The 24579-nt window shown below is 45.2% G+C and overlaps 1 protein-coding gene across 1 annotated transcript in view; it reads right to left on the bottom strand.

Annotated features, from left to right (window-relative positions):
* The window catches only part of GNL2 (G protein nucleolar 2), a 295764-nt gene that overhangs the window by 259898 nt on the left and 11287 nt on the right, over positions 1–24579 (bottom strand). Inside the window, exons 2-4 of the mRNA XM_078683329.1 lie at positions 19655–19739; positions 8605–8699; positions 7333–7472 (exon numbers count right to left, since the gene is read on the bottom strand). Of these exons, the coding sequence (XP_078539455.1) occupies positions 7333–7472; positions 8605–8699; positions 19655–19739 (320 nt within the window). The remainder of the gene's footprint in view (positions 1–7332; positions 7473–8604; positions 8700–19654; positions 19740–24579) is intronic.

Below are 24579 nucleotides of genomic sequence, written 5' to 3'. Positions count from 1 at the left end.
CTAATGCTAGAGCCCCATCTCACATAAAACCAAGCACTCTACCTTCAGGATTGTTAAGGCCTGCCCTAGGAGTGACTTATAGGTGCATATGTGTCCAGATATAAGGTTAGACATAGGAATACTATATCTAAGTAAGGGGTGATTACACGACCTTACCCCAGCTGAGTGATCAGCCAGTTGTGTCAGTTTGGATGGCCAGCCAGGGGTGGCAAAATATATGCGGCAGCCCCTGGTAGGCCTTGGATGCACTTATGCCCTGGGTACCTATAGTACACTATACAGGGGATAATAAGGTGACACAATATCCAATTATGTATGTACCTAAGGTTCATGGAGCCCATTTTATAGAGAGAGCAGATAGCCTGGGGACCCGATTAGCAGGATCCCAGGCCAACTAAGTTGAAAACCAGCTAAACACAAGGCAAAAAATCTGGGGTAACCATAGTCAGGTATCCACCTTTCTACACTTAGGTCTGAGATGATTCGGTTGGTGTGGGGAGGCAAACAAGCTAGACTGAAATGGGCTGTGTTAATTAGACCATACTCAGCGGGTGGCTTCGACATACCTGATTTTGAACTATATTATACTTGTGCTCAGGCGCACTACTTATACTTTAGGATACACCAGCCCAAATATAAATGCCGCAGCTGGCAGCGGAACACTGGCTTGTCCATCCAATACCGATAGAGGGCGCAATATACATGGATTTACTTGCCCTGGAACGCACTCAGACAACCGTGAATGCCACAGTCACGGCGTGGCAGCGCATTGCGCGTCAATTTGAGGCCCACATTACATACTCACCGCTATTACCTCTGGTATACCATCCAGCTATGCCCCTCTTGCAAGAAGTCCTTTTCAGAAATTGCAAGACCGCACGTCCATTAAATGTTGGGGGGGACCTGTATGAGAATGGGAAGTTCCGTACTTCTGACAGCATGTTTCAAGATGCACATCGCACGCCGCTCGATGTTTTCTTATACATCCGCCTTAGGCAGGGGGTTAGATCCCTGCATGCAGAATTTCCGGATGAGCCTCCGCTGCTTCCACCTCTGCAGACACTGCTGCAGCAACCAGCGTCGAGTCGGCTGGTATCCTTGCTCTATCGCAACATACGCACTCAGCGTAAACTTGAGGCTACGCCGTCATGCTCTAAATGGGAGGCAGAACTTGGCACTCCAATAACGGAAGGGCAATGGGAATACTGTTGCTCGCAGACTGAAAGGATTTCGGCCAGCAGTAGGTTGAGGATCATACACTATAAGTATCTCCACAGATTGTACCACACCCCGGTCAGTATGCATAAGCGCCCACTCCGAGATAACGATCGATGCGACAGATGTCATGCCCCACAAGCTGATTTTTTACATTTGTCCTGGAATTGCCCGGCGGTGCACGAGTACTGGGCGCAGGTATTTACAGCATTACACCGCATGACAGACTTTAACATAGAAGCAACACCATTAGTCGCCTTGCTGAGTCATGTCAAACATATTCCGCTAGCATTTCGCCGCTATACGGCGCTGGCATTGTTAATGGCAAAAAGACTTGTAGCCTGCAGATGGAGTAGGGTGAGGGCTCCGAAGTTTAAAAATTGGCTAAATGACCTGATACATTGCCAGGATCAATCTGCCCTGCATGCTGAACTCTTACCTATCTCATCCAGACCCAGGGACATCTGGTCTCCACTAGTAACTTACTTGCAGTTGACAGCTCATAGCGGAGTGAGCCGGTAAGCTGGCAGGTGCACATTTGAGCACCCTTTACTGCATGACATCGCCTGGGGATATAAGTACTGTGTATATGGAGTGCGCGGTGATTACCCCCCAACAGTTATGTAGCTATTAATTGATGACCAAGAATGGAAAGTGAGATGTCTATGATTCCCCCGAGAACTCGATTACCCCCCCATTGTTTCTGCAGGTTGTGATCTGATGTTCCTCAGCAGCGTATGCCAGGGAGCCTTTTAGTACAACGCGGCCGGCCTGAAAAAGGTTGTAGGCGACTTGCTGTGTTAAATTGTCTTCATTATGCACTTTCTGATATATATAATTCTTTGGCATATTGTGATGCTGCCGGCCAGAGATTGGTTGTAGGCGCACGGCTGTGTATTGTTGTAACCTACCAATAAAGGTCTTTGAAACTTACAAAAAAAAAAAAAGTCTAAATTGTGAAACCTGGCACCAATATTCAGTATGCAAAAGCTTTCCTGCTCCACTCGGCTCTTATTTCCAGGATCGAAACATCTACAGGCAGAACATATTAACTGGAAAAAGTTAGTATCCTGCCAGGCCGTTACATGAGTATACATTATGAATACAAATTAGTTTGCGAGTAAGCGAGCATTTAAATGCAGAGGATAACCATTCCAGGATAGTTTTGTTGCATTTCACAGCAATCTCAGAACATCCACATTCGAAGAACGCTAACTAGTGGAAAGGAGAATGCAAATATCACGCCGCGCAACCTACCTACAGAAGAATCATACGACTCAATAGTTGGTGAAAGAAAATCTAATATGTAAAATAAAAAGTAATGAAAACAGTAGAACATACTAAATGAGTTGGTATAAATAGTACTACTGCTCGAATTAAGCAAAGCAGCATACGATCAAAAATAAAAACACTACAACTGGATGAGTTTTGCCACAACAGTGTACTAAGCAAACATTGGCAACTCTAGATTAACTACAGCTCAGCCCTCCATCTCTGTTTCCCTGGCTCTGCTGTGAGGCTGGAGCCCCGTGACTGATTGGAAGAGAGCAGAGAGAGTGGGGTGCGTAAGCAGGGGAAAAAACAGAACAATGAAAGCAAAACCAGAGCGGCGCTTGTAAAACAGGTGCCATGCTGATAGAAAGAGCATATACCAGCAGAGAGGGATGGTTGTGCTGCGAGGAGCAGGTACCGACAGCTCTGAGGTGGGCTGTGGCATAACCCTCGGTCTCCATTCGCCTGGCTCCTCTGCTCTGCTGTGAGGCAGGCCAGGCTGAAGCCTACTGACTGATTGGGAGGGTGAGCAGAGAGAGTGGGACGGAGGAGCTGGGAAATACACAAAAATGTAAGCTAAACCAGCGCAGCGCTCGTGTAACGGGCGCAGCACTGATATAGCATGTTCACAATTTTAAATATTGAAAAACAAGCAAGGTGGGGGCAGGAGTAAAGTGCACGAAACAGAACAGGCGCCTATGATGAGGAGTAGGAAACAAATGCGGAGTTTCTTAGCTGGGAAGCGAAAGGTGTGCCTGCAACAGCAGGTAGGAGAAACTCATTTAAGAAAATAATGCTCAAAGACTGGTAATGAAACATATTAAGGAACAACACAAGTAAAAGGACCAGTCCTCATGGAAGGTTACAAAAGCACAAAAGGCGGTACTAAGGAAGGACTAATAAGCCTATTGACGAATCAAAAGCAACCATTAGAATGAACACTAACAGGAGCCAATTAAAAAGATGGGCGGAGCTTCATCTCCATATCTGAATACAGCATGTCTCCAAGAGACAGCGCAAACGTTGCCTAGGTGAGACCTAAAAAGGGGGTGGGGCATTATGGACCAGACATAAACATTGGCAAAGCCAATGCCTTGCACCTTTGTGATCAATTGGCTTTACCAATAGTTTATAGCAATGGTGCAGAATTGGAGCTGTAACTAGACAGAAAATAAAATATGCAAAAGCATTTTTGTTTGTTGCTTTAATGCAAGTGGGGAATGGGGAGGAAGCAAGCAACACAGAAGAGGGCGAACGGATGCTGAAGCCGTCCCACTCGGGGTGACTGATGCAAAAAGAACTATTGATGGACAGAATGCAGAACAAGGTCATACATTCACCCCAGTACAGAGATCTGGGCCTAAAATCCATGGTTTTTTTGCTCACCATGCCATTTCAGTTTGGACCCAGCCATATGCAAATCAGTCTTGACCCTGTGCCCAATGGGAACTGTCCAGCCTGAACTGCCAGGACAGGTCCTCCCTGGCTGAAGTGTGACCTGGCTTGGCAGTTCAGGCTGGACGGTTCCCATGAGGCACAGGGTCAAGTCTGATTTGCATATGGGTGGGTTCAAACTGGAATGGCATGGTGAGCAAAAAAACAATGGATTTAGACCCAGATCTCTGTACTGGGGTGAATGTATGACATTGTTCTGCATTCTGTCCATCAACTGTTGTTTTTTGCATTTGTCACCTTGAGTGAGACGAGTATGCTCAGACGTGATTCCCGTGCTCTCCATGCCACTGGAATCAAGCTATTTTGGCTGAAGAGGGGTGAAACCCCAAAACCGGTCCTAGGATGCTTGTTTCCAATCCTGGGAGGACCTGGTCTGGCAGTTCGGGCTGGACGGTTCCTATGAGGCACAGGGTCAAGACTGATTTGCATATGGATGGGTTCAAACTGGAATGGCATGGTGAGCAAAAAAATGATGGATGTAGGCCCAGGTCTCTGTACTGGGGTGAATGTATGACATTGTTCTGCATTCTGTCCATCAACTGTTGTTTTTTGTAGATATCACACTGGGAAATTTCCTAGAGAAAAGGTAAGTAAAATCAGTTTTGCCCAATTGGTATTTTTCAGGCTTCCATACATCCACACTTAGAACATTTTTCAGAGATAAAAAGTCATTGGATTCCTATGGAGAGAAATTAAGTTATCGTATACAGCGCAAGTACTCGGTGTTTGGGTTGAGTTTCTAGGGTTAGAACAAGGGTTCCCCCAGGGTCACAGATGCTCTCTTGTTACACACTCAGCTGCACTAGGGCGGCTGGGTGTTGAGTGCTGCGGCCCAATGTTACCCAATGGGGGATAAGGGGCCTCTAGTTGGTGGCTGCTAAGGAGCAGGCCACTGGGTTGTGAGAGCAAAGCTCCTGTTCTTAGGCTCAAGGCAAACGGGGATCCTGTTTAGCACAGAAAGTGCACCCGCAGCAGCGCAGGGGGCGGCTGGGTGCTGGTTTGGCGTGAAGCGCCCTGTTGATTGCAATGGGAATTTTCCAGTTTCAACAAAGACTGCAGGCTCGGGGACGAAAATCTTCTGGTTGGGACCAACGTTGGAGAGGTAAGTTGGGGTGCCTGGGGATGCTGGGATACCATCGATTGGGCCACCCAAGGCCGTGGGGCTTCAGGTGCAGGGTTGTCTTTAGGCGTTGGGTTTCTCTTACCAGATTCGGCCTGGGGGAATCTCCAGAAAGAGGCTGCAGGCTTCGCTGGGAAATTCGAGGTAGGTCAGAGATCACAAGATCTCACATCACAATTGCTGGGGAGACCTCCTCGTGGCCACTTAAACACGGGTCATGGGTGACGGGTGCAGGGTGGTGCAGATTCGGCGATTTTGCCGGAGCTGGAGTCTGTGGGTAAACAAATCGAGTATTCACGAGACACAAAGTCTTTTCTTTGGAAGGCAGGGCAGGTGCTCAGGGTTCTTGAGGTTGCTGGCTGCAGGTCACCCCGGAGTTTCGATTCTGCAGGCACGAGGTGGGGACAGGCGGGTAGGGCTGGGGTCAAGTCAGTGGACGTCCTCCTCTTCTTAGCTTTGGCACGGCTGTTCAGTCGTTCTTCTTTTCTTCTTGGTCGTGGTTTGTCTGGGGAAGCACGGTTCAGGGGTGCCCCTAAAATACTAGATTTAGGGGCGTTACAGGCAAGTAAAGGTTGGGACCAATGGGTCCCTTTCTTGGGGTGGGTACACCCCCTATTATGCCACCCTCCTGTGGGAGGGAGGCATATGCCTCACTCTGGTTGGCTGGGTCCCTCCATCTGCAAGATGGTGGGACCGAGAGTTGAGCTTCACCTCGCCTCCCCCACCTGAGGGGTGGGGTTGACAAAGATGGGCACACCTCCCTTGATTTTCCCGCTGGTTCACCAGCCCAAATTGGGAGTCAGAACCGGTGGGGACCAGATGCTGGAAGAGGCAAAAGTTCTGGGGAAGCTCACAAAGACGGCAAGCATTAAGCTTCGCCTTTGTGGACCCTGCCCATCCTGGGGAGGAGGCTCGGCACCTCTTTCCAGGATGTGCATTGTTTCAGACCCCCGAGACCAGCAGGCTCTTGACCCAGGGGTCTAGAAACATGTCTGGTGGTGGCAGCTGGGGAGCAGCCACACAGCCCAGACACTAGTATTAGGTAACTTTTTAGGTGGCATTTCTAAGATGCCCTCTGTGTGCATTTTACATGTGGGTTTAATGTGCTGAAGTTTGATAGCAAACTTTTCAGTTTTCAGTTAAGCCATTATGGTCCTATGGAGTTCGTAATGACAAACTCCCAGCACCATATACTCTTAATGGTATTACTGCTCTTACAATGTCTAATAATTGGTTTAGACACTGTAGGGGAACAGGGCTAATGCACCTGTACCCTCACCACTGGTATAGTGCACCCAGCTAGGGGGGTGGCTGATCTATGCCAGGGCAGTGGGTTGTAGGGATGGCACACAGGGATGTGTGCCATGTCGACTCTTTACTTTGTTCTACACCAAAACACGCAGCCTGCAAAGGCAGTGTGTGTAAAGGTACAGGGCCTCTAAGGGTGGCACAATAAGTGCTGCAGCCCTTAGAGGCCTTCTCTGGTCACAGTGTCACAGTGTTCTGGGTACCTGTGGTACCATTTAATAGGGGCTGACCTGTGGCCAGAGAGTGCCAATTGGGATTTGTTTTTAATGCAGTTTTAGGGATAGAACATAGGCCTGGGCACCACATCTGTCCCCGGCTGAATCATTAGACGAAAACAATGAGACAAACCAGGCACACCGAGGAGGGCATAATGCAGAAGTCACAATCGTCAGCACCACACTATAATCTACGGACACCCGATATGACCCCCCCACACGTACTCAACCATACACTGTGGTCACTATATGAACATCCACGCGGATGACCGACCGGCACCTATCCCAGCCGACCCCTAATAATTATCCCAGTTTACTTCCAAACTTAGCATTTAACGTTATCAGCCGGTAGTTCCGTAGCTGGTGTTAGCTAAAAAGGAACGCACCCGCTCCACGAAGTATTGCACTGTACCTATAAACATATGTGCGGGCAAACACGACTCCATAACCAAGGGAATGCTAACCCAGTCATGTTACTGAAAGCATACTGAAAGTTAAGAACGACAAATGCTGATTACGTACGTACAAATTTCAAAACCTACAGTTGTTCACAAATCCACCCTTGTACTCTGTATCAGAAATTTGCCAAACTGTATGTGAAATATTAAAACCCAAATAAAAAAAACATGGAAAAACAGGGCACTTTCTTACACTAAGCATGCATTATTTGAAATAGCTGCATAGAATTTCAACAAATGGTTTCTGTGCAATGTGGTGTTTAGACATGAACAGCACACAACTACTTACGTGTGGTTTAATTCGGTCATGAAGGAGAGACATTGGCAACTTGGTTTGCTTCATAACAACTCGATATGGGTCTTTCATTACTACATCCATCTCCTCTTGGAATTTTTGTAGGGAGGACTGCCTGATGACACGAGTATTGCCTGTTCAACAAGCGATAGTTAGATCAATAATGATTGAATATTCCACAGAAACAATTAGCACTTGCATACCGCTGGGTCCACATTGACCACAATCGGAACATCCTCTTTCCCATTTGAAAAATTAAGCAAATTATTATAAGGACTACCACAACAATACCTTGAAGAACCGGTGCATGCACCAATTCTGTACTGATGCACAATATTCAATAGCTCGTAAGAGATTCACTCGCACGGACCTGAAAACACGTTAGTCATTTCCACCTCAGCCTTCCTGCATGGGAACAAATTTTATCTTTTGTTGCTCTAAAGATGCGAACCCAGTGTCTGGAACTAAACCCCAATAGCTCCTGCTCTTTAGTGTACAAACGTACCAGCAGCCTTTCAAAGCCTAGAATATCTTGCCTCTCAATTTCATGCAATACTTTTTGATCCTTTGTGCCCGTTCCTTCATGTCTTCAGGTGCAGAAATTGTATTATCTTTGGTGGCCCCACTACTGATGATTTCCATAATATGGCCTTCTGGTGAAGCGAAAGCAATAAATAAGTGAGCCCTGAGAAATGATTTCTACAATAGTACCGCAAGCTTTACTCAAATGCATGCATCTCTCGCGATTGCAACTCAACTGGCCACCTGCTCTCTATGCTGCTTTGTCACAGAATTGTGATCATTTTTAAAGAAAACCAGTCATATCTCTTAAATAGTAACACTCAATGGTATATGCTGGACGTGAGTTTACACTGCTTGTTTTCATTCGGCACCCATGTTTTTATTGTTAGTCACAACTTCCAACCCCCCCCCCCCCCCCCCCTCTTCCGAATCTATTGTTTTGTTTAGTTTCCTATCCATGCAGGATATCAACTGTACCACAGATTTTGGTTCAACTTGTGTATGTATTATAATTTCAATGCTACATTTTTAGGGACTGGCTCTAAAGAGGTAGCAATTTTCAACACAAAAATGAAGAGTGCATCAAAGACCAAACATATACCAGTGGCTCACATCCCATAAATTCCTTAAAGCTAATAGTGCAATCTGTTGATCACTATTTATTAAATTCTACATGATTATCAGTGAGCAAATTATCAAGTTACGTAACAGACCATGATAAAGAAAGGAAAGAACACAACTTACCAAACCATTTAATATTTGGCTCCACTCTGGCCACGGTGCCAGGAGCAACAGTTGATTGATACTGCAGAGGCCTGATCACTTTCCCACGGTTATTTCTGAATTTGAATAATATTTGAATTAGTCATAAGTTAAAAACATTATGGCTCACAGAGTCACTTCTAGCATCACAGAAAAGTATTTCTTTAGAAATAAGAGATCGAAAAAGCTTTAAAAATTCTAAAAATGTATTCATAACTCCAGCACCCTTATTTTATAGGTTTCATTACAATGTCTGGCTATTTGATTCATGATAGGAAAAGACAAAGCATTGCACTGTGAATGTGTATGTTGAAATTTAAGACCTGGACCGACCACATTCATATCAATCTAGTGCTGCCCTAGACTTCCTTTCTCACGTGTCATTTGTACCACATCGCCTAGTCTAATTAAAAGCAAGATACAAAGATGAAAATGCAGCTACTGGAACGTTCAATAGTAGGTTCCGTCAAACAGGCTTCTCCACTTCCACAAAACTGGGAGAAGAGACAAGAATGATGATAAGGAGGACCGTTCTAGGAGGGACAATATCAGAGTAATAAATGCTAGAGAACGTGAACCATTTTAGCCATCTTCTGCACCTAGACATAGACCAAGACATTGGTATAATCTGTGCACACAGAGTGGGACTCTCAGTGTGGGTCAGGGAGCGTGGCCTAAGGACATAGTTGCAAACGTTTGTCCTCGAACATGAAAGATAAACTTGAAGTAGGCCAGGAGTTTCACCATCAAGAACTGCAAAAAACGGCCTTTCCAGAAACTTTCACTTAATCTGATTAGACATTTAATTTGGGTCACAAAATAACTTTGACAGGCAAATTAAACACCCGTGGGGATACTCCTTTGCTTTATAGCCCAGCAACACTCAAACGCTCACGTCAGAAGCCTCCCAGAGGAGGGCCAGGTTATTCTAGGCCTAGCAGATAATTCTGGAAAATGTAAGATAAAAATTAAAAGGTTGACTTACACAGACCACAGGGGTCGATGGTGCCCATCCAGAGGAGATCAGAAAAGAAATGCCAAAAACTCAACCAAGACAAATGGCACCTGGAGTATATGAGGCCAGATGAAGACGTCTATGTATGTCATAAAAATAATGCAGAACTACTATACTTTGTGATTCTGGAGCTCCATATTATTCAGTGTGCTATACTGATGGGTCATGTGGGGAGCAGACAACTGTGGATGTGATATTCCTATTACATTTAGGGTGTTTTTACTCCCTGTCCTAGACTGGAGATCACACCATGTTGGTTACATTTTTAATGCTATGATTTGTTCCTGGGGCGTTGGGGATTTTAAATGGGGGGGGGGGCAGTTTTAAAATCGTTTAAAGGATGATGTGCTTCATATCTAAAAGAGAGGCAAGTGGGGATCTGATGCGGTATCATTGGCCTACCCCTAGAAAAGATAAACACAGGAATATTTTAAGATGAATGGCAATGGTGAAGAATATATGGAACAACTTGTGGGTGCTTTCAAACTAAGCAGGAACGAGTGGAAAAAGTATTACCTCCAAGGCAGTGCAACACAGGATGTGGGCACTCACAAAAGACCGGCGATCAAACAAGCACTGGCAAAGCCAATAGATCTTGCCTATGCAATAGCTATTGGCTTTCCCAATATATTTTAGACACTGGTGTAGAGGTCCGTGGTTTCTGTGCAGCAAGGCTAGATACATGTTATATTAAAAACAAATAGGCACTGTGATGCAGCAGCCAGCGCTGGTTGATTCATATCGCTTTTTGTCTTAGTGGGGGGTAGGTAACAGACAATGGAATGAGGAGTGTGAGAGGGGAAGAGGAAACACGGGCAAGGTGGGATGAGAGGGGGAAGAATCAACACAGGTGAAGAGGGCAGAAGCAGTATAGTCAAAGGGGGTGTGTGGGTAGAGGGGAAGAAGCAACAAAGACAAAAGGAGATGGAACTAGGAGGGGGAAAAGCCACACAGACACCGGGGGATGAGAGGGGTAAGGAGAAATACAGACATAGGATTTGGGATGGGAAGAAGCAAGAGAAAAGAAAATCAAGCACTGGCAAAGTCAATAGGTCTCACCTATGCAAGAGCTATTGACATTGCCAAAAGGTTTTAGCAATGCTGTACACCAGAATGGCTGCTGTTCAGCATGGCTAAAGGTTAGTGGGGTAAAGGAGAGAGGCGTGGAGTTGAGTGTCGAAAAGTGGAGTACAGGAGAGTGGAGTGGTATTGAGTGGCGTAGAGGGGTGTGAAATGACCATTACATTTGCACTCACATACAGTTTTACTGATAAAACGTACACTGTGCACAAACATTGTGTGGGGAGGTCTTCACCTAGTGTACTGATCTCATCGTCCAACAGTTCATTAACAGACATTAAAATTTTAATGCATACTAGAAAAAATAAAAAACATTGTAAAGCCTTCCTCAGGCACTTCTCCAGAGCCAGCATGATTGTTACATAAATCCTCTCACTTTGAAGTCAGAGAAAGAAAAATAAACACCAAGCTACCTGGAAGATACAGCTTGCCATTTGACCTCTTGTCTTTGAATGCACAGCATATGTGACAAAAGAAGGTCTGTTTTTCAGAAAAAGAGTTTGTGGATGAATACAGTAAGCACAGTTTAGGCAACGGGAGGGATGATTTGGACCTGGAAAGCCTAAAGCACATAAAACCAGCAAATAGAAATCCAGACTTACAAACCACAAAGCCAATAGTAATCAACGGGCAAGACTGCATTCCTAGGTCAATTTTCTGAAAGTCCCCAAGATGTGTTTAGCAGGTATGCTGCAACCTAAAAATAGTATCTCAATCACAGCACGATCAGCGGAAGGACAGAAATTAATCTGAAACAGTCAGTACTTCCTCCATGCTTCAACCCAAAGAAGAGAAAAGTAGCCAGCTTGCGCTGACCAATAAGAAGGCAGCAAATAAGTGTGACAATGAAGCCAACGAACGGTAAGCAATGAGTGGTACAAAAGGGGGTGGTGATGGACGGAGCATCTGAACCAATCAAACACTCACACCCAGTCAAAAGATCTGGGTTTGATCCATCACCGTTCTTCAGCCCACTCTGCCACCCCAGTTCAGACATGGCTATATGCAAATCAGTCTGACCCTGTGCCTCATGGGAACAGTCCAGCCCGAACTGCCAAGCCATGCCTTCCCTGGACCGGAAACAAACTTCCGAGGACGGGTTTCTGGCATTCCAGCCGTCTTCAGCCCGGCTTGCTTGAATCCAGTGGCAAAGTGAGCAAGGGACTCACGTCTGAGCATACCCTGCCACACTTATGGCAGCCAAAGCGGTACAAAAAGGGGTGGTGATGGACGGAGCATCTGAACCAATCAAACACTCACACCCAGTCAAAAGATCTGGGTTTGATCCATCACCGGTAGGGTATGCTCAGACGTGAGTCCCTTGCTCACTTGGCCACTGGATTCAAGATAGCCTGGCTGATGAGGATTATGAATCCGAAACCGGTCCCAGGATGCTTGTTTCCGGTCCAGGGAAGACATGGCTTGGCAGTTGGGGCTGGACTGTTCCCATAAGGCACAGGGTCAGACTGATTTGCATATGGCCATGTCTGAACTGGGGTGGCTGAGTGAGCTAAAGAATGGTGATGGATTAAACCCAGATCAGTTGACTGGGGGTGAGTGTTTGATTTGCTCAAACGCTCCGTCCATCATCCCCTTTTGTATCGCTTTGTTCGCCCTAAGTGTGGCAGGGTATGCTCAGACGTGAGTCCCTTGCTCACTTGGCCACTGGATTCAAGATAGCCTGGCTGATGAGGATTATGAATCCGAAACCGGTCCCAGGATGCTTGTTTCCGGTCCAGGGAAGACATGGCTTGGCAGTTCGGGCTGGACTGTTCCCATAAGGCACAGGGTCAGACTGATTTGCATATGGCCATGTCTGAACTGGGGTGGCTGAGTGAGCTAAAGAATGGTGATGGATTAAACCCAGATCAGTTGACTGGGGGTGAGTGTTCGATTTGCTCAAACGCTCCGCCCATCATCCCCTTTTGAATCGCTTTGTTCGCCCTAAGTGTGGCAGGGTATGCTCAGACGTGAGTCCCTTGCTCACTTGGCCACTGGATTCAAGATAGCCTGGCTGATGAGGATTATGAATCCGAAACCGGTCCCAGGATGCTTGTTTCCGGTCCAGGGAAGACATGGCTTGGCAGTTCGGGCTGGACTGTTCCCATAAGGCACAGGGTCAGACTGATTTGCATATGGCCATGTCTGAACTGGGGTGGCTGAGTGAGCTAAAGAATGGTGATGGATTAAACCCAGATTAGTTGACTGGGGGTGAGTGTTCGATTTGCTCAAACGCTCCGCCCATCATCCCCTTTTGAATCGCTTTGTTCGCCCTAAGTGTGGCAGGGTATGCTCAGACGTGAGTCCCTTGCTCACTTGGCCACTGGATTCAAGATAGCCTGGCTGATGAGGATTATGAATCCGAAACCGGTCCCAGGATGCTTGTTTCCGGTCCAGGGAAGACATGGCTTGGCAGTTCGGGCTGGACTGTTCCCATAAGGCACAGGGTAAGACTGATTTGCATATGGCCATGTCTGAACTGGGGTGGCTGAGTGAGCTAAAGAATCAGACCCTCCAGCATTTCGCGATTTGCAAAAAAATCGCGAAATCGGCTGTTTTGTAAAAATGCCGCGATTTTTAGAAAACTGCCCGCGAAATTTAGGAAATGCGCCCAAAACACTGAAGGCATGCATGTTTACAGTGGCAAGCTCAAAGGGCTTCAGCCCCCCTCCCTCCCCCGGAGTGTTTGTCAGCCCGGGCTGAGACAGCCCCGGGCTGGCGGCCGTCTTGTCTTAAGGCAGCTGCACCCGAGTACTTAACAGGTCATTAAAGACCATTCACTTGTTAACTAGGCTTTGTTCTGTTTTCACCCCTTCGAGCCCCCTGCCCCTCCACTCTGCCTATAGCTGTAGGAATTTGACACCCCCTCCTCTCCCCCCTGGAGCTGCCATAAGACAAGACGGCCGCCAGCCCGGGGCTGTCTCAGCCCGGGCTGACAAACACTCCGGGGGATGGAGGGGGGCTGAAGCCCTTTGAGCCTGCCACTGTTTTGCACATACCACAAATAATAGTGGCAATGCACGCACCAATTATTTATCTGACATGTGGAAAGGGGGTAATGGCAAATCATTAAGCATGCATCCTACGAGAATTACAGGGGCAGCTGCTGCCCAGTTTGTATTATTGTGCCACAAAGGTTGATGAAAGCCAGAGATTCCCACCGTTGACAAATCATTTGATAAATGCCCGGATAGTTTTCCTGATAAGCTATTTGACTCATTAGTTTTCTTTTATTTTTTATTGAGATTATAAAAGTCATTCCATTTAGAGAAAGTACTTTTAGGCAAAATAAACGTTTGTATTTTGTTTCTAATTAATGACTTCACTGTAATTAGTAATCTGCATGAAAGATCTGGATTAGACCTACAAGCCGTGTAGGTTGCCTCACGCTGACATTATTGTGCTTTAAATATTGCCAACTGAGCCACTCTTTCTGTTATCAGCCTCAGAAGGTTGAAAGTCAGAGTCAACAATGTATTTTAACTTCTTGACCCCTCTGGTTACTTAGAGATCTTGGGCCTCATTTATGAAAAGTGACGCATCGCTGCGTGAAAACAGTGATGCGTCACTTTTCACTGCGTCCTCCTTGCGACACCAATGATGCGTCATATTTACAGTATGACGCATCATGGCGCAAGGAGTTACAGATATGTCAGTATTTCTGACGTATCTGTAGGCGCAAAAGTTACGCATTGCTGGAGTGTGTCACAAAAGTGACGCAACTCCATCAATGCGTCCTTTCACATGGGGAAAGCCCCATGTGAAAGGGCTTGCGTCAGTCTTACGCCTGCTGTGAGGCAGGCGCAAGATTTTGACGCAACAGCATCCTAAAAGTGACGCAGTGAAATCTCATAGATTTCACTGCGTCACTATTATGAGGCTTTTTGCGGGGGAATGCCCCCTCTGCATACATTATAACATTATACCTGACGCAGGTATAAAGTAGCGCAGGGGTTTACAAAGTGACGCATCTGCTATAGATGCGTCACTTTGTAAATAGTGCGCAACAGAAGGCATGTTTTACGCTGCAGATGAGACACAAAAAGTGACGCATCGGAAGCGCAAAACTGACGCAAGGCCTCATAAATGAGGCCCCTTGTTCTCCAATGAGATGATGCTTTGTCACACTCTGAACAATTGCATGTTTTTACTCTAAATGATCGTTGTAACGCAAGTACAAAGACAGTGTAATATGCTGTCACTGCAATCCTGTTTCAGCAGGCATATCACTTCTGGAAGCATGAATGCAGTGTTGTGAGGACTAGCCTTGAAATCCAAAAATACTGTTCCATCACCCAGACAAATGGGCAGTACAACCTGAGAAGAAGGGGTTCATTTTGTGGAGTAAAATGAAGCCTTGTTGCATAAGAGTTTGAAGGCTCTGCCAGCCTCCGGGGACAAGAGATGTACATGCATATGGTATACACATCTCCTGTCCGTACGCGTGCACATCTCCTGTACGCTTGTGCCTTCTCTTGTCTCCCTTCGGACAGAAAGCAGCAGCAATAGAGTCTCATAGCTTCATGTTGCTAAATAACTCAAAAACAAAGATATCTGTGTTTGTTGTACGAAAAATGGCCAAAAAAATGCCGCAAAATTGCCGCTAAATTTCCATATTTGTGCCGCCAAATTTCCTTTTTTGTGCCGCTAAATTTGCTAATCCATGCCGCTATATCCTGGGGGGTCTGAAGAATGGTGATGGATTAAACCCAGATCAGTTGACTGGGGGTGAGTGTTTGATTTGCTCAAACGCTCCGTCCATCATCCCCTTTTGTATCGGTAAGCAATGAGTGGGCATCAAGCCCCACATTGTATACAACAGATCCTAGTAACGCAAATTGAAAACTACATGCCTTTCTAGATTGTCCCAGACCGTTCAAGGTGTACAAAACAGGTAAAGATTCAACAACATTCGTCGGGTTCCCTGATTGCTGGGAAAGTCAAATAGATGGAAATTTCCCATGGTCATACTATGGGCATCAGGCTTTTCGCATCCTATGTACTCAGCGGATTTGGTCTGGACACAAATAGAGGTCAGGCTCCATTTTATTACCGAGACAAGGGTGTCCTCTCTCCCACAGTTAGTGTTAGCATCGACAGCGGAACCACTTATCCTAAAATATTGCAGGAGTGGAAGGGATTTATTTTTAAATAATACAACACAAAATCCATTTATCTGCAGGTAATTTAATACTCATGTTGAATATTGGGCTATGGTGACATAAAAGGGATAAGCTGAATCTAGATAATCATGGGCACTGAAATAATCACACAATAAGGAGATGAATAGTCCTAGATATCACCATTTTGATGGAACAAAAAATAAAGCTAAAAACGTATCGACCTACATAACCTCCAAGGTATAACTGTATAACGCTAATTATCCTCCCCTGCTGGCAGACATTAAGCATGACTTAAAACTCTGAATCCCTCTATTCATATCCTGAAGAGGCAGAGTTGGTATACTTCAAATGATTATAATTCAGCATTCTTTTAATCTCTTTCATACTCTAATCATGTTTTTAAAAGATAAAATATACAATCGCTGCAAGCAGCAAGTGATTCTTTTGTACCAGGAGTTAAGAAACCTAGGCTATATAGGAAAGCAATGCGGGTAGTAGAAATTAATTGTAGTATGGACCTAACCAACTTTAGAAATTAACATTTAGTACATCAAACTGAGAGTTGACTTTGAAACACAAAACTGAAAAGTCTTAAGCACCGGGCCCAGACAAACCCAGTTCTACACATATAGTCTTTTTTGTTAAACTCTTATTGTGTCGTACTCTGTACGCTCTCACTGAATGTTAAGGCCTTCTATTCCCATATTATATATTTATAATCCATATGTACAAAATATAGGAGTGTGTGATATCAAAATTATTTACAGATGCTGAAATAATATGCGTTTGTTTCTCTATGTTGACAATAACATTGTTAAGACGGCTCATATGAAATATTTCCTTTAAATTGTTCTCACTTCATTAATTAAAGCGTGTCTTCTGTACAATAATTCGAAGCATTAATGTAACTCAACCAACACATGCTTCACCTGTATTGCCTGCTTTGTCTTTATCTTTCCCATGGCAAGGATTGCATTTTATATATGCACTTATATTGGAAGCCGCCCTGTGTTGCAGTCTATGCATTTTGATCCAGTGCTCATATTATAATGTACTGAACATCCCAGTCTTGAAACAAAAGTCAAGGTTTGGATAGATATCTGTGTCAGGTCTAAGGAACAGTCATAAAGGAATTGCTTCAGTTGAAGCTGAAATCAGCCATGTCCAAAGTGCAGAGTGCTTAGTAGACAATTCAGGAACCGTGAGCTTTGTTGCAAGGTTAAGGATGTCCACACTCCACTGACTTGTGCAAGTGAAACCGAAAAGCAATGAGTAACTATTGAGAGTATTTTGATGGGATTACCACTCAGAGATCTAATGTGGTTGGCAAGAAACAGTAGACCTGCTGTGGCCTGTATTAGACATGACTAGACACCCTTCTGGAGGCAAGGGACACCCTGTCTAAGAACACCAAGATAAACAAATGTCTATCACCCTTTACACTGGCTCTGATGGGAGACCACTTCATGAATTGTAGGGAGGAGGACAACCACAGGCTGAGAGATGTATCTCTCTAAGGGAAAATGTACATTACCTGCAACTGTGATTATGTAAAAGGTAGCAAATAATGACTGGCCTTTAGTCACAGATAATTGGCTGCTACACAAACGATGGCAGTAAATTGGAGGACAGTTCTCCTACCAACTAACGTAACAGAATGGACAGCCATATTTTAAAAAATTTGGGCAACGCTCAATTATCTTTTGTGCCATGATTTATTGCTGGTTTCATGCCCTATGTCACTGAAGGTACTGACATTATGGCTGGGGCGGCTCCTCCATGCGGGCGGAGGAGCATCGCCCCACTGCTTTCTTGCCGTCTGAGAAAGCAGAAGGGTTTGGTTAGGGGCGGGTGGTCCTGCTGCAGGGCAGGGGAGGAGTGGCTTGCCCACTGTTGTGGGTGCTGACTGTTTGGTCGGCCTCAGGGCCGACCAAACCAGTTATATGCTCTCTCCATTTTCTCCATGTAGGCTGCATGCAGCCTAAAAGGCGTAAATGACCTCCCCATAGACGCCTGTGTGGTCGGTGTCCCAGCCAATCTCAACGGTGCCATTGCAGCGTTGGGATTGGCTTAGGGGAGCAGAGCGAGGTTGCCTGCTTCCTGGGACTCTGAGGGTTGTGACGCGGTACCAGACCCCCACTGCGCGACCTTTCAATCCCACTCCAACCCTCAAGTCAAATCGGCTGCAACTGCATTATGGTGAAACCCATAACAAGATTCGGAAGACCTGAATGCTAACCATCATGATTTTAACCACTAAATGTGTTAAGGAACTGACAATATTCCTTTTTCCCTTCTTGCAACAGAATGTGAGAGGGAAATCTGAATTTTAGATCGTGAATATGACCACCCTTACAAACTGAAAAGGTTTGAAAATGAACAGAGCGATTATAGTCAATCAAAACTGGAAGTTCTGGCCATCATACAGAACCATCAGAGAGTTGAGACAGATGAGAGAGGAGTGATACAGGTATAAGCCATACTTATCAGCGAATGTGAGCTAAAGTGAAAACAAAACTACGAAAAAACACAGGCTTTTCTGAGTTCGAATTGTAATATAAACGAGAGTGCTGGAACACAATGGCCAAATGCATAAACGTTTGTGTCCTTTCTAGATTGAAAGGAACAATCACCGTTCATCCAAAGCTCCTTCAGAGAGATCATTAGATTAGTACAATATTTACCATCTCCAACTGTTGCAACGTAGAACAGGCCCGGAATTGGACCCCTTACTATTGACAATTATGTGATGCAAATGAATAAACAGTGGTACTTGGGCTTCTTGTTGATGAACTTTAATGCGAAGGAAGGGTCGAGCATGGCACACACAGACAGGTCTCCGACATCAAACTGTACAGGGAGTTGTGGAGACCACTACTAGATCGAGGATTTTTCAACGTTACAGTGTCAGATATCAGAATTTGTTTGTATAGTGTCCATTCTGATGGGATGCTCATTGCTACTCTTTGATTATTCTTCAGAACATATATCACTGTAGGCAAAATATTGCCCTTTCACATTAATTGCTGTCTCTGGGTGGATTACAGAGTGTATACTAGAGCTGATGGAAGACTGAACCCAAAGCTAGGTAGTTTTCCTCTGTTCCACAATTAATATGGTTTAAACATAACAATAGACCATTCCAAGATGACAGGCATCCACAGTCACATGAACGACCATGGCTATTCTCACGCTTTTTACCTGCAAACAGGCTTTTATACAGCTACTTATTCACAACAACATGGTCCCTGCCATGCACACATCTCACTAGAATACCTTGCGTATAGGCCACATTACACTAATGCACTATTAGCCATCCTTAATATACCCTCCAACGCGTATGTTTCTAACCTACAACTGCTTTTCACTTGAATACACAACAAAGAACAATAAAAGAGAACAAGAGCACAACTCAGATCTTCACGCAGAACATCGGATGGCTACTGATATAGGCCATGTGACAGACACCTATTCTTCCATTCCATTCACAAACCATTTCCAAATCATAATATAATTGCAATGCAAGTACAACACAAAATAAAAAACTAGATAACCAGGGAATGGGTCCCAAGGATTGTTTTAAGCCACAAAGTTTTTTACAGGTTGCCAAAAAAATTAAAAATAAAGCCAAAATAAATAAATTACAAGTCAGGATGACAGTCCCCAGACCTCAGCCACAACCTATCTTAATAGGCGAAATATGCCATGAGAAACATAGCAAAATGCCTTTTAAAACAAAACAGTGACAAGGGACAGGATGGAGAGGAGTCGAAAAATTAAGCATCTCATTACAAACATCAGTTCCTACACTTACCTTCGCTCCTTTTGACGGTACATATTAAGCCGCTTGATGGTACCACGATCCCTCATGTTAGAACCTCCTTCACCTTTGAGGCGATCTATATAAATATACAAAAAACACAAAATTCAAATTAAAGTTTTCAAGCTGAATAATCTTTAACAGTGCACATTATTATTATTTTGACTACAACCTAATCATTTCTCTCACTGTCAACAGTGGGAATGCCAAGAAGGCATGAGATAGGGTTCTTGATAAGTTCTGTTTAAAAGCCTGACATTCTCAGGCCCACTGGTTAATACCCTTATTAGTCTTTGATTTCAACTGAGGAGGAAAGCTTCCACTCATATAAAAGGTTGGGTCAACAACAGCTCCTTTTAATTCAAATGTCAAAGCAGCTTTGGCATCGTGGACCACAGAACCTTAATACTAAAAGGGCAGTCTAATTTGAAACTGGGTTCCTATTTGTAGTATTAACACCAACGAGTGACCAAAAGTCTTCATTTATAAATCTTTACGTTTTTCTTCAAACAAGCTATAAGACTAGCCTTGGAAAGGCCCTTGGCTTGAATGCCCCAAAGAGGGCGAAACATGTGCTGGAAATTTTGAATTCATTCTTTTCATCATAAACCAATCATAGTTTGTAACAATACTTTAAGATCACAAATTCCATCTTCGTTTGGACTAAAAAAAAATACATGCTAGAAGGTATCTTTATTTCTACAAACAAGCAGGAAAAAATAAAGCAATTTAGTGTGAAAATCGGGATGGAACATATTCGTTTTGATTTATGTTTTGGGTAAACTTTAATTCTTATCGTAATTTACCTAGTTGAAGGAATCGTTGTAATTTTGGAGGATACACTCATACGGGTTGACATAAGATGGGATTCTTACAGCTTTCTGTGAGAAACTCTTAAGGGGGTTCAGACTGCACTCATTTTAAGTCCTGAAATCAGTAAGGCTAGAACAAGACATTTACAGCTATTGCAGCCTGGATGTCGGAGAACTGCCTGAAGTTAAATGCTGACAAAACTGAGAATATGTTGTTTGGTGGCCCCCTAAACTAGGCATGGCTCTGAATCCTAAACAGGTAGTTACAAAACTTGGGAGTCCGCCTAGATCAATCTCTTACTATGAAAGAACGGGTTCTGGCTATTACATGCACCTGTTTTGATATGATGCGCCTTTTGAGGAGAGTCTTTCCTTGTTTCCAGCTCTCTGCGAGGAAAATATAGGTGCAGGCTCTTGTTATTAACTGCATGGATTACGGCAATGCCTAATTGGCTTTGGCTAATGAAACATTGATCTGAAAGTTGCAGGTTGTTCAGAAAACAGTGGCCTGCCTCATCTGTAACCAGCCAGTTGGGGCTGCTTCCTCTCTTCTTCTACGCTCATTTCATTGGCTGCTTGTTTGAAAATGGACGTACTTTGAGTATCACTGTATTAGAGGGTGGTTGGGTGAGGTTTCATAGTTGGATGAATTATTGCTTGGTTGCGGGTTGATAGCAGAATACACGGTGTGGGTGGACAATGAGAATTTGAGATTATGTGTGTGGTTTTCTTATATCTTCCAATTGTTCCAAATTATTTACTGGATCTTTCTCAAATTAGAGGTGATGAGGACTATTATTTTTTAGATTTATATGTGGTCTTTTATGAACATCAGCACCAAGGTAGAACCCTTACTGTGTGTAAGGTTTTCTTCCAATAGGATGGATTTGAGAAGTGTTCCGTGGGTGTAATCAGTGTTACCCTCAAGGATGCCATCAATAATTGTCAGGAGGGTGTTAAGATGTTCAGTTTAGGAAGCTGGCGCTGTATATACTATACCAAAGTAAAGTATAGTGTGCACAGAATCCAGAGGATCCTCAAAGGTAGGCACAGGTAAAAGTAGATAATACCTTACTCTCTATTTGCGGTAGTGTGGGCAATCAGTAAGGCTTTATTAGTGGAGAGTGTTAAGCATTCATTGCATACAAATAGGCAAAAAATGGATCCACAATCTCAAAGACTGAACTTTGACCAATTTGTTTTAAATAAAAATATTATTTAGTTGTATTTTATTTCTAGAACCAAGCCAGGCCTGGTGCAGGTAAGATTAATAGTACTTTGAAAGAATAATGCCGTTGAATACAATTGAATGCAGTTGAATTCAATTGGTTTGGTTACAGGTAAGTCACTTGTTCATAAACAGTTGAAATGACATTTCAGTTACTATTGAAATTACTATTTAAGTTACTTTTCAGATTACTTTTCTTACTCTGTGTGGTATACCTACATACCACACTGGGACATATCCTGGATAAAGGTAAGTAATGCAATTTATCATCAAAACACACTGGTATGAATGTTCATAGAATTTCCAAATCCACACTCAATGCAATCCTATGGGAGGAAATGAAGTTATCAGCTTACAGGTAAGTACTTGGTTTTAGGAGTTGGGTTTCTGGGGTTAGAACCAGGGTTCGCCCAGGGTCAAGGATGCACTCCAAGAGCACCCTCAGTGGCACTAGGGCGGCCGTGTGCTGAGGCCCAATGTTATCCATTTGGGTTAGGGGACCTTTGGTTGGTGGCTGCTCACGAGCAGGACACAAGGTTGAGGGAGCAAAGATCCTGGAGTTAAGCTCAGGGCGAAGGGGGGCTCACGATTTCACACAAATTGCACCCACAGGGGCAGAAGGGTGTTGTTTTGGAGTCAGGTGCCCTGTTGTTTTCAATCAAGATTCTCCGTTTTCAACAAACACTGCAGGCTCTGGGACGAAGATCTTCTGGAGGCGACCACCAGTTGGCGAGGTAAGTTGGGATTTCCTGGGAATGCTGGGACACCACCGTTTGGACCACTCAAGGTCGCGGGGCATTTGGTGCAGGGGAGTTGTTTGGCTTCGGGTTTCCCTTACCTGCTCTGCTCGGGGTGCTCCTCCAGAAAGGGGCTGCAGGTGAAGTCGAGAGTCCCCAGATCCGAGTTCTGGATCGCAGGGGAGACCTCCTCGTGGTGTTGGGCCACTCAAACTCGGCCCGTGGGCATGGGGTGCAGAGTGATGCAGACTCGCGGATTTGACTGGAGCCAGAGTCTGTTGGTGAGCACATCAAGTGCTCTGGGGAGACAAAGTCTTGTTGGGGAAGTCAGGGCAGGTCCTCTGGGTTCTGGGGGCTGCTGGCTGCAGGACACACTGTGATTCTGCTGGAACAGGTTGAGGTCGGGACAACCCGGTAGGGCTGGGGCCTAATCAGATGGTGTCCTCCTCTTCTTCCTTCAGCACGGCTCTTCTGTCCTTCTTTTTCTTGTCTAAGGAGGGAAGGTTTAGGGTTGCCCCAAAATACTAAATTTAGGGGCGTTTCAGGGGTGTAAAAGTTGGGACCAATGGGTCCTTTCCTTGGGTTGGGTACACCCCCTATTGTGTCACTCACCAGTGGGAGGGGGGCAGCATAAGGCTCACTATGGTTGGCTGGGTTGCCCCATCTTCAAGATGGCAGGGCCTGAGAATTATGCTTCACCTCTCCTCCCCCACTTGAGGGGTGGGGTTGGCAAAGGTGGGCACACCCCATCTCCTATCTTGATTTTTCCACTGATTCTCCAACCCAAAGTGGGGTCAGAACCAGTGGGGTACAGTTGCTGCTTTGCTCCTCGACCCAGGATGTGCTTTGTTTCAGGACCCCGAGAGCGGTAGGCTCTCGACCCAGGGGTCCAGAAACATGCCTTGTGGTGACAGCTAGCGAGCAGCCAGTCAGCCAGGACAGTTAGGCTGTTTTTCAAGGGGCATCTCAAAGATGCCCTCCGAGTGCATTTGGCATTAAATCCCACACTGGCATTAGTGTGTGTTTAATGTGCTGAGAAGTTTGATATTAAACTTTCCAGATTTCAGTAAAGCCATTATGGTGCTGTGGAGTTCGTATTTAAAGTCCCAGAACATATACTCTTTATGGTTTTACTGCACTTGCAATGTCTAAGAATGGACTTAGACACTGTAGTGGTACAGGGCTCATGCACCTGTACCCTCACCAATGGTATAGTGCACCCATCTAGAGGGGTAGCTTACCTATGCCATAGGCAGTGGGCTGTAGGCATGGGACGTCGACTCTTCACTTTGCTCTGCACCAAAACACACAGCCTGAAAGGGCAGTGTGTGTGTTAAGGTACAGGGCCTCTAAGGGTGGCACAATGTGCAGCAGTCCTAAGAGGCCTTCCCTGGGCCAACCCAATAGGGCGGGGGCCAAATCAGTTGGTGGCTCTTCTGTCCTTTTTCTTGTCTAAAGATGGAAGGTTTAGGGTTGCCCCTAAATACTAAATTTTGGGGTGTTTCAGGTGTGTACAATATGGGACCAATGTGTCCCTTCCTTGGGGTGGGTACACCCCCTATTGTGCCACTCACCAGTGGGAGGGGGGCATAAGGCTCACTCTGGTTGGCTGGGTTGCCCCATCTTCAAGATGGTGTGGACTGAGAGTTGTGCTTCACCTCTCCTTCCCACCTGAGAGGTGGGGTTGGCAAAGGTGGGCACACCCCTCCTCCTATCTTGATTTTTCTGCTGATTCTTCCACCCAAAGTGGGGGGTCAAAAACAGTGGGGTACAGTTGCTGCTTTGCAACTGCACCCCACTGGTACCCCAATGCCACTGTAGGCCTTCCCTGGTCACAGTGCCCTTGGTACCCAGTATACCTTTTACAAGGGAGTTACATGTGGCCAGAGAGTTGACAATTGGGTTTGCAACAGTATGGTTTTAGGGAAAGAACATAGGCCCTGGGTACCTGGTTGGCAGGAACCCAGGGCACACTTAGTCAAAGAGCATCAACATTGAGCAAAAGGTGGGGGGCAACCATGCACAAAGGGGCACTTTCCTGCAAGGGGGAGGTTCTGAGGTGTTTCAGGATGTCATTCCAGGTCTTGGCTGCAAAGTATGAGTAGAAGCGTCCTCTGCTTCTGGTCTTCTTGATGCAAGGGA

The sequence above is a fragment of the Lissotriton helveticus genome, chromosome 3_1 (genome assembly GCF_964261635.1).
Source record: "Lissotriton helveticus chromosome 3_1, aLisHel1.1, whole genome shotgun sequence".
In the NCBI taxonomy this organism is placed as follows: domain Eukaryota; kingdom Metazoa; phylum Chordata; class Amphibia; order Caudata; family Salamandridae; genus Lissotriton; species Lissotriton helveticus.
Note: the sequence above shows the minus strand (reverse complement) of the source record. Positions and strands in the feature narration are given on the sequence as shown.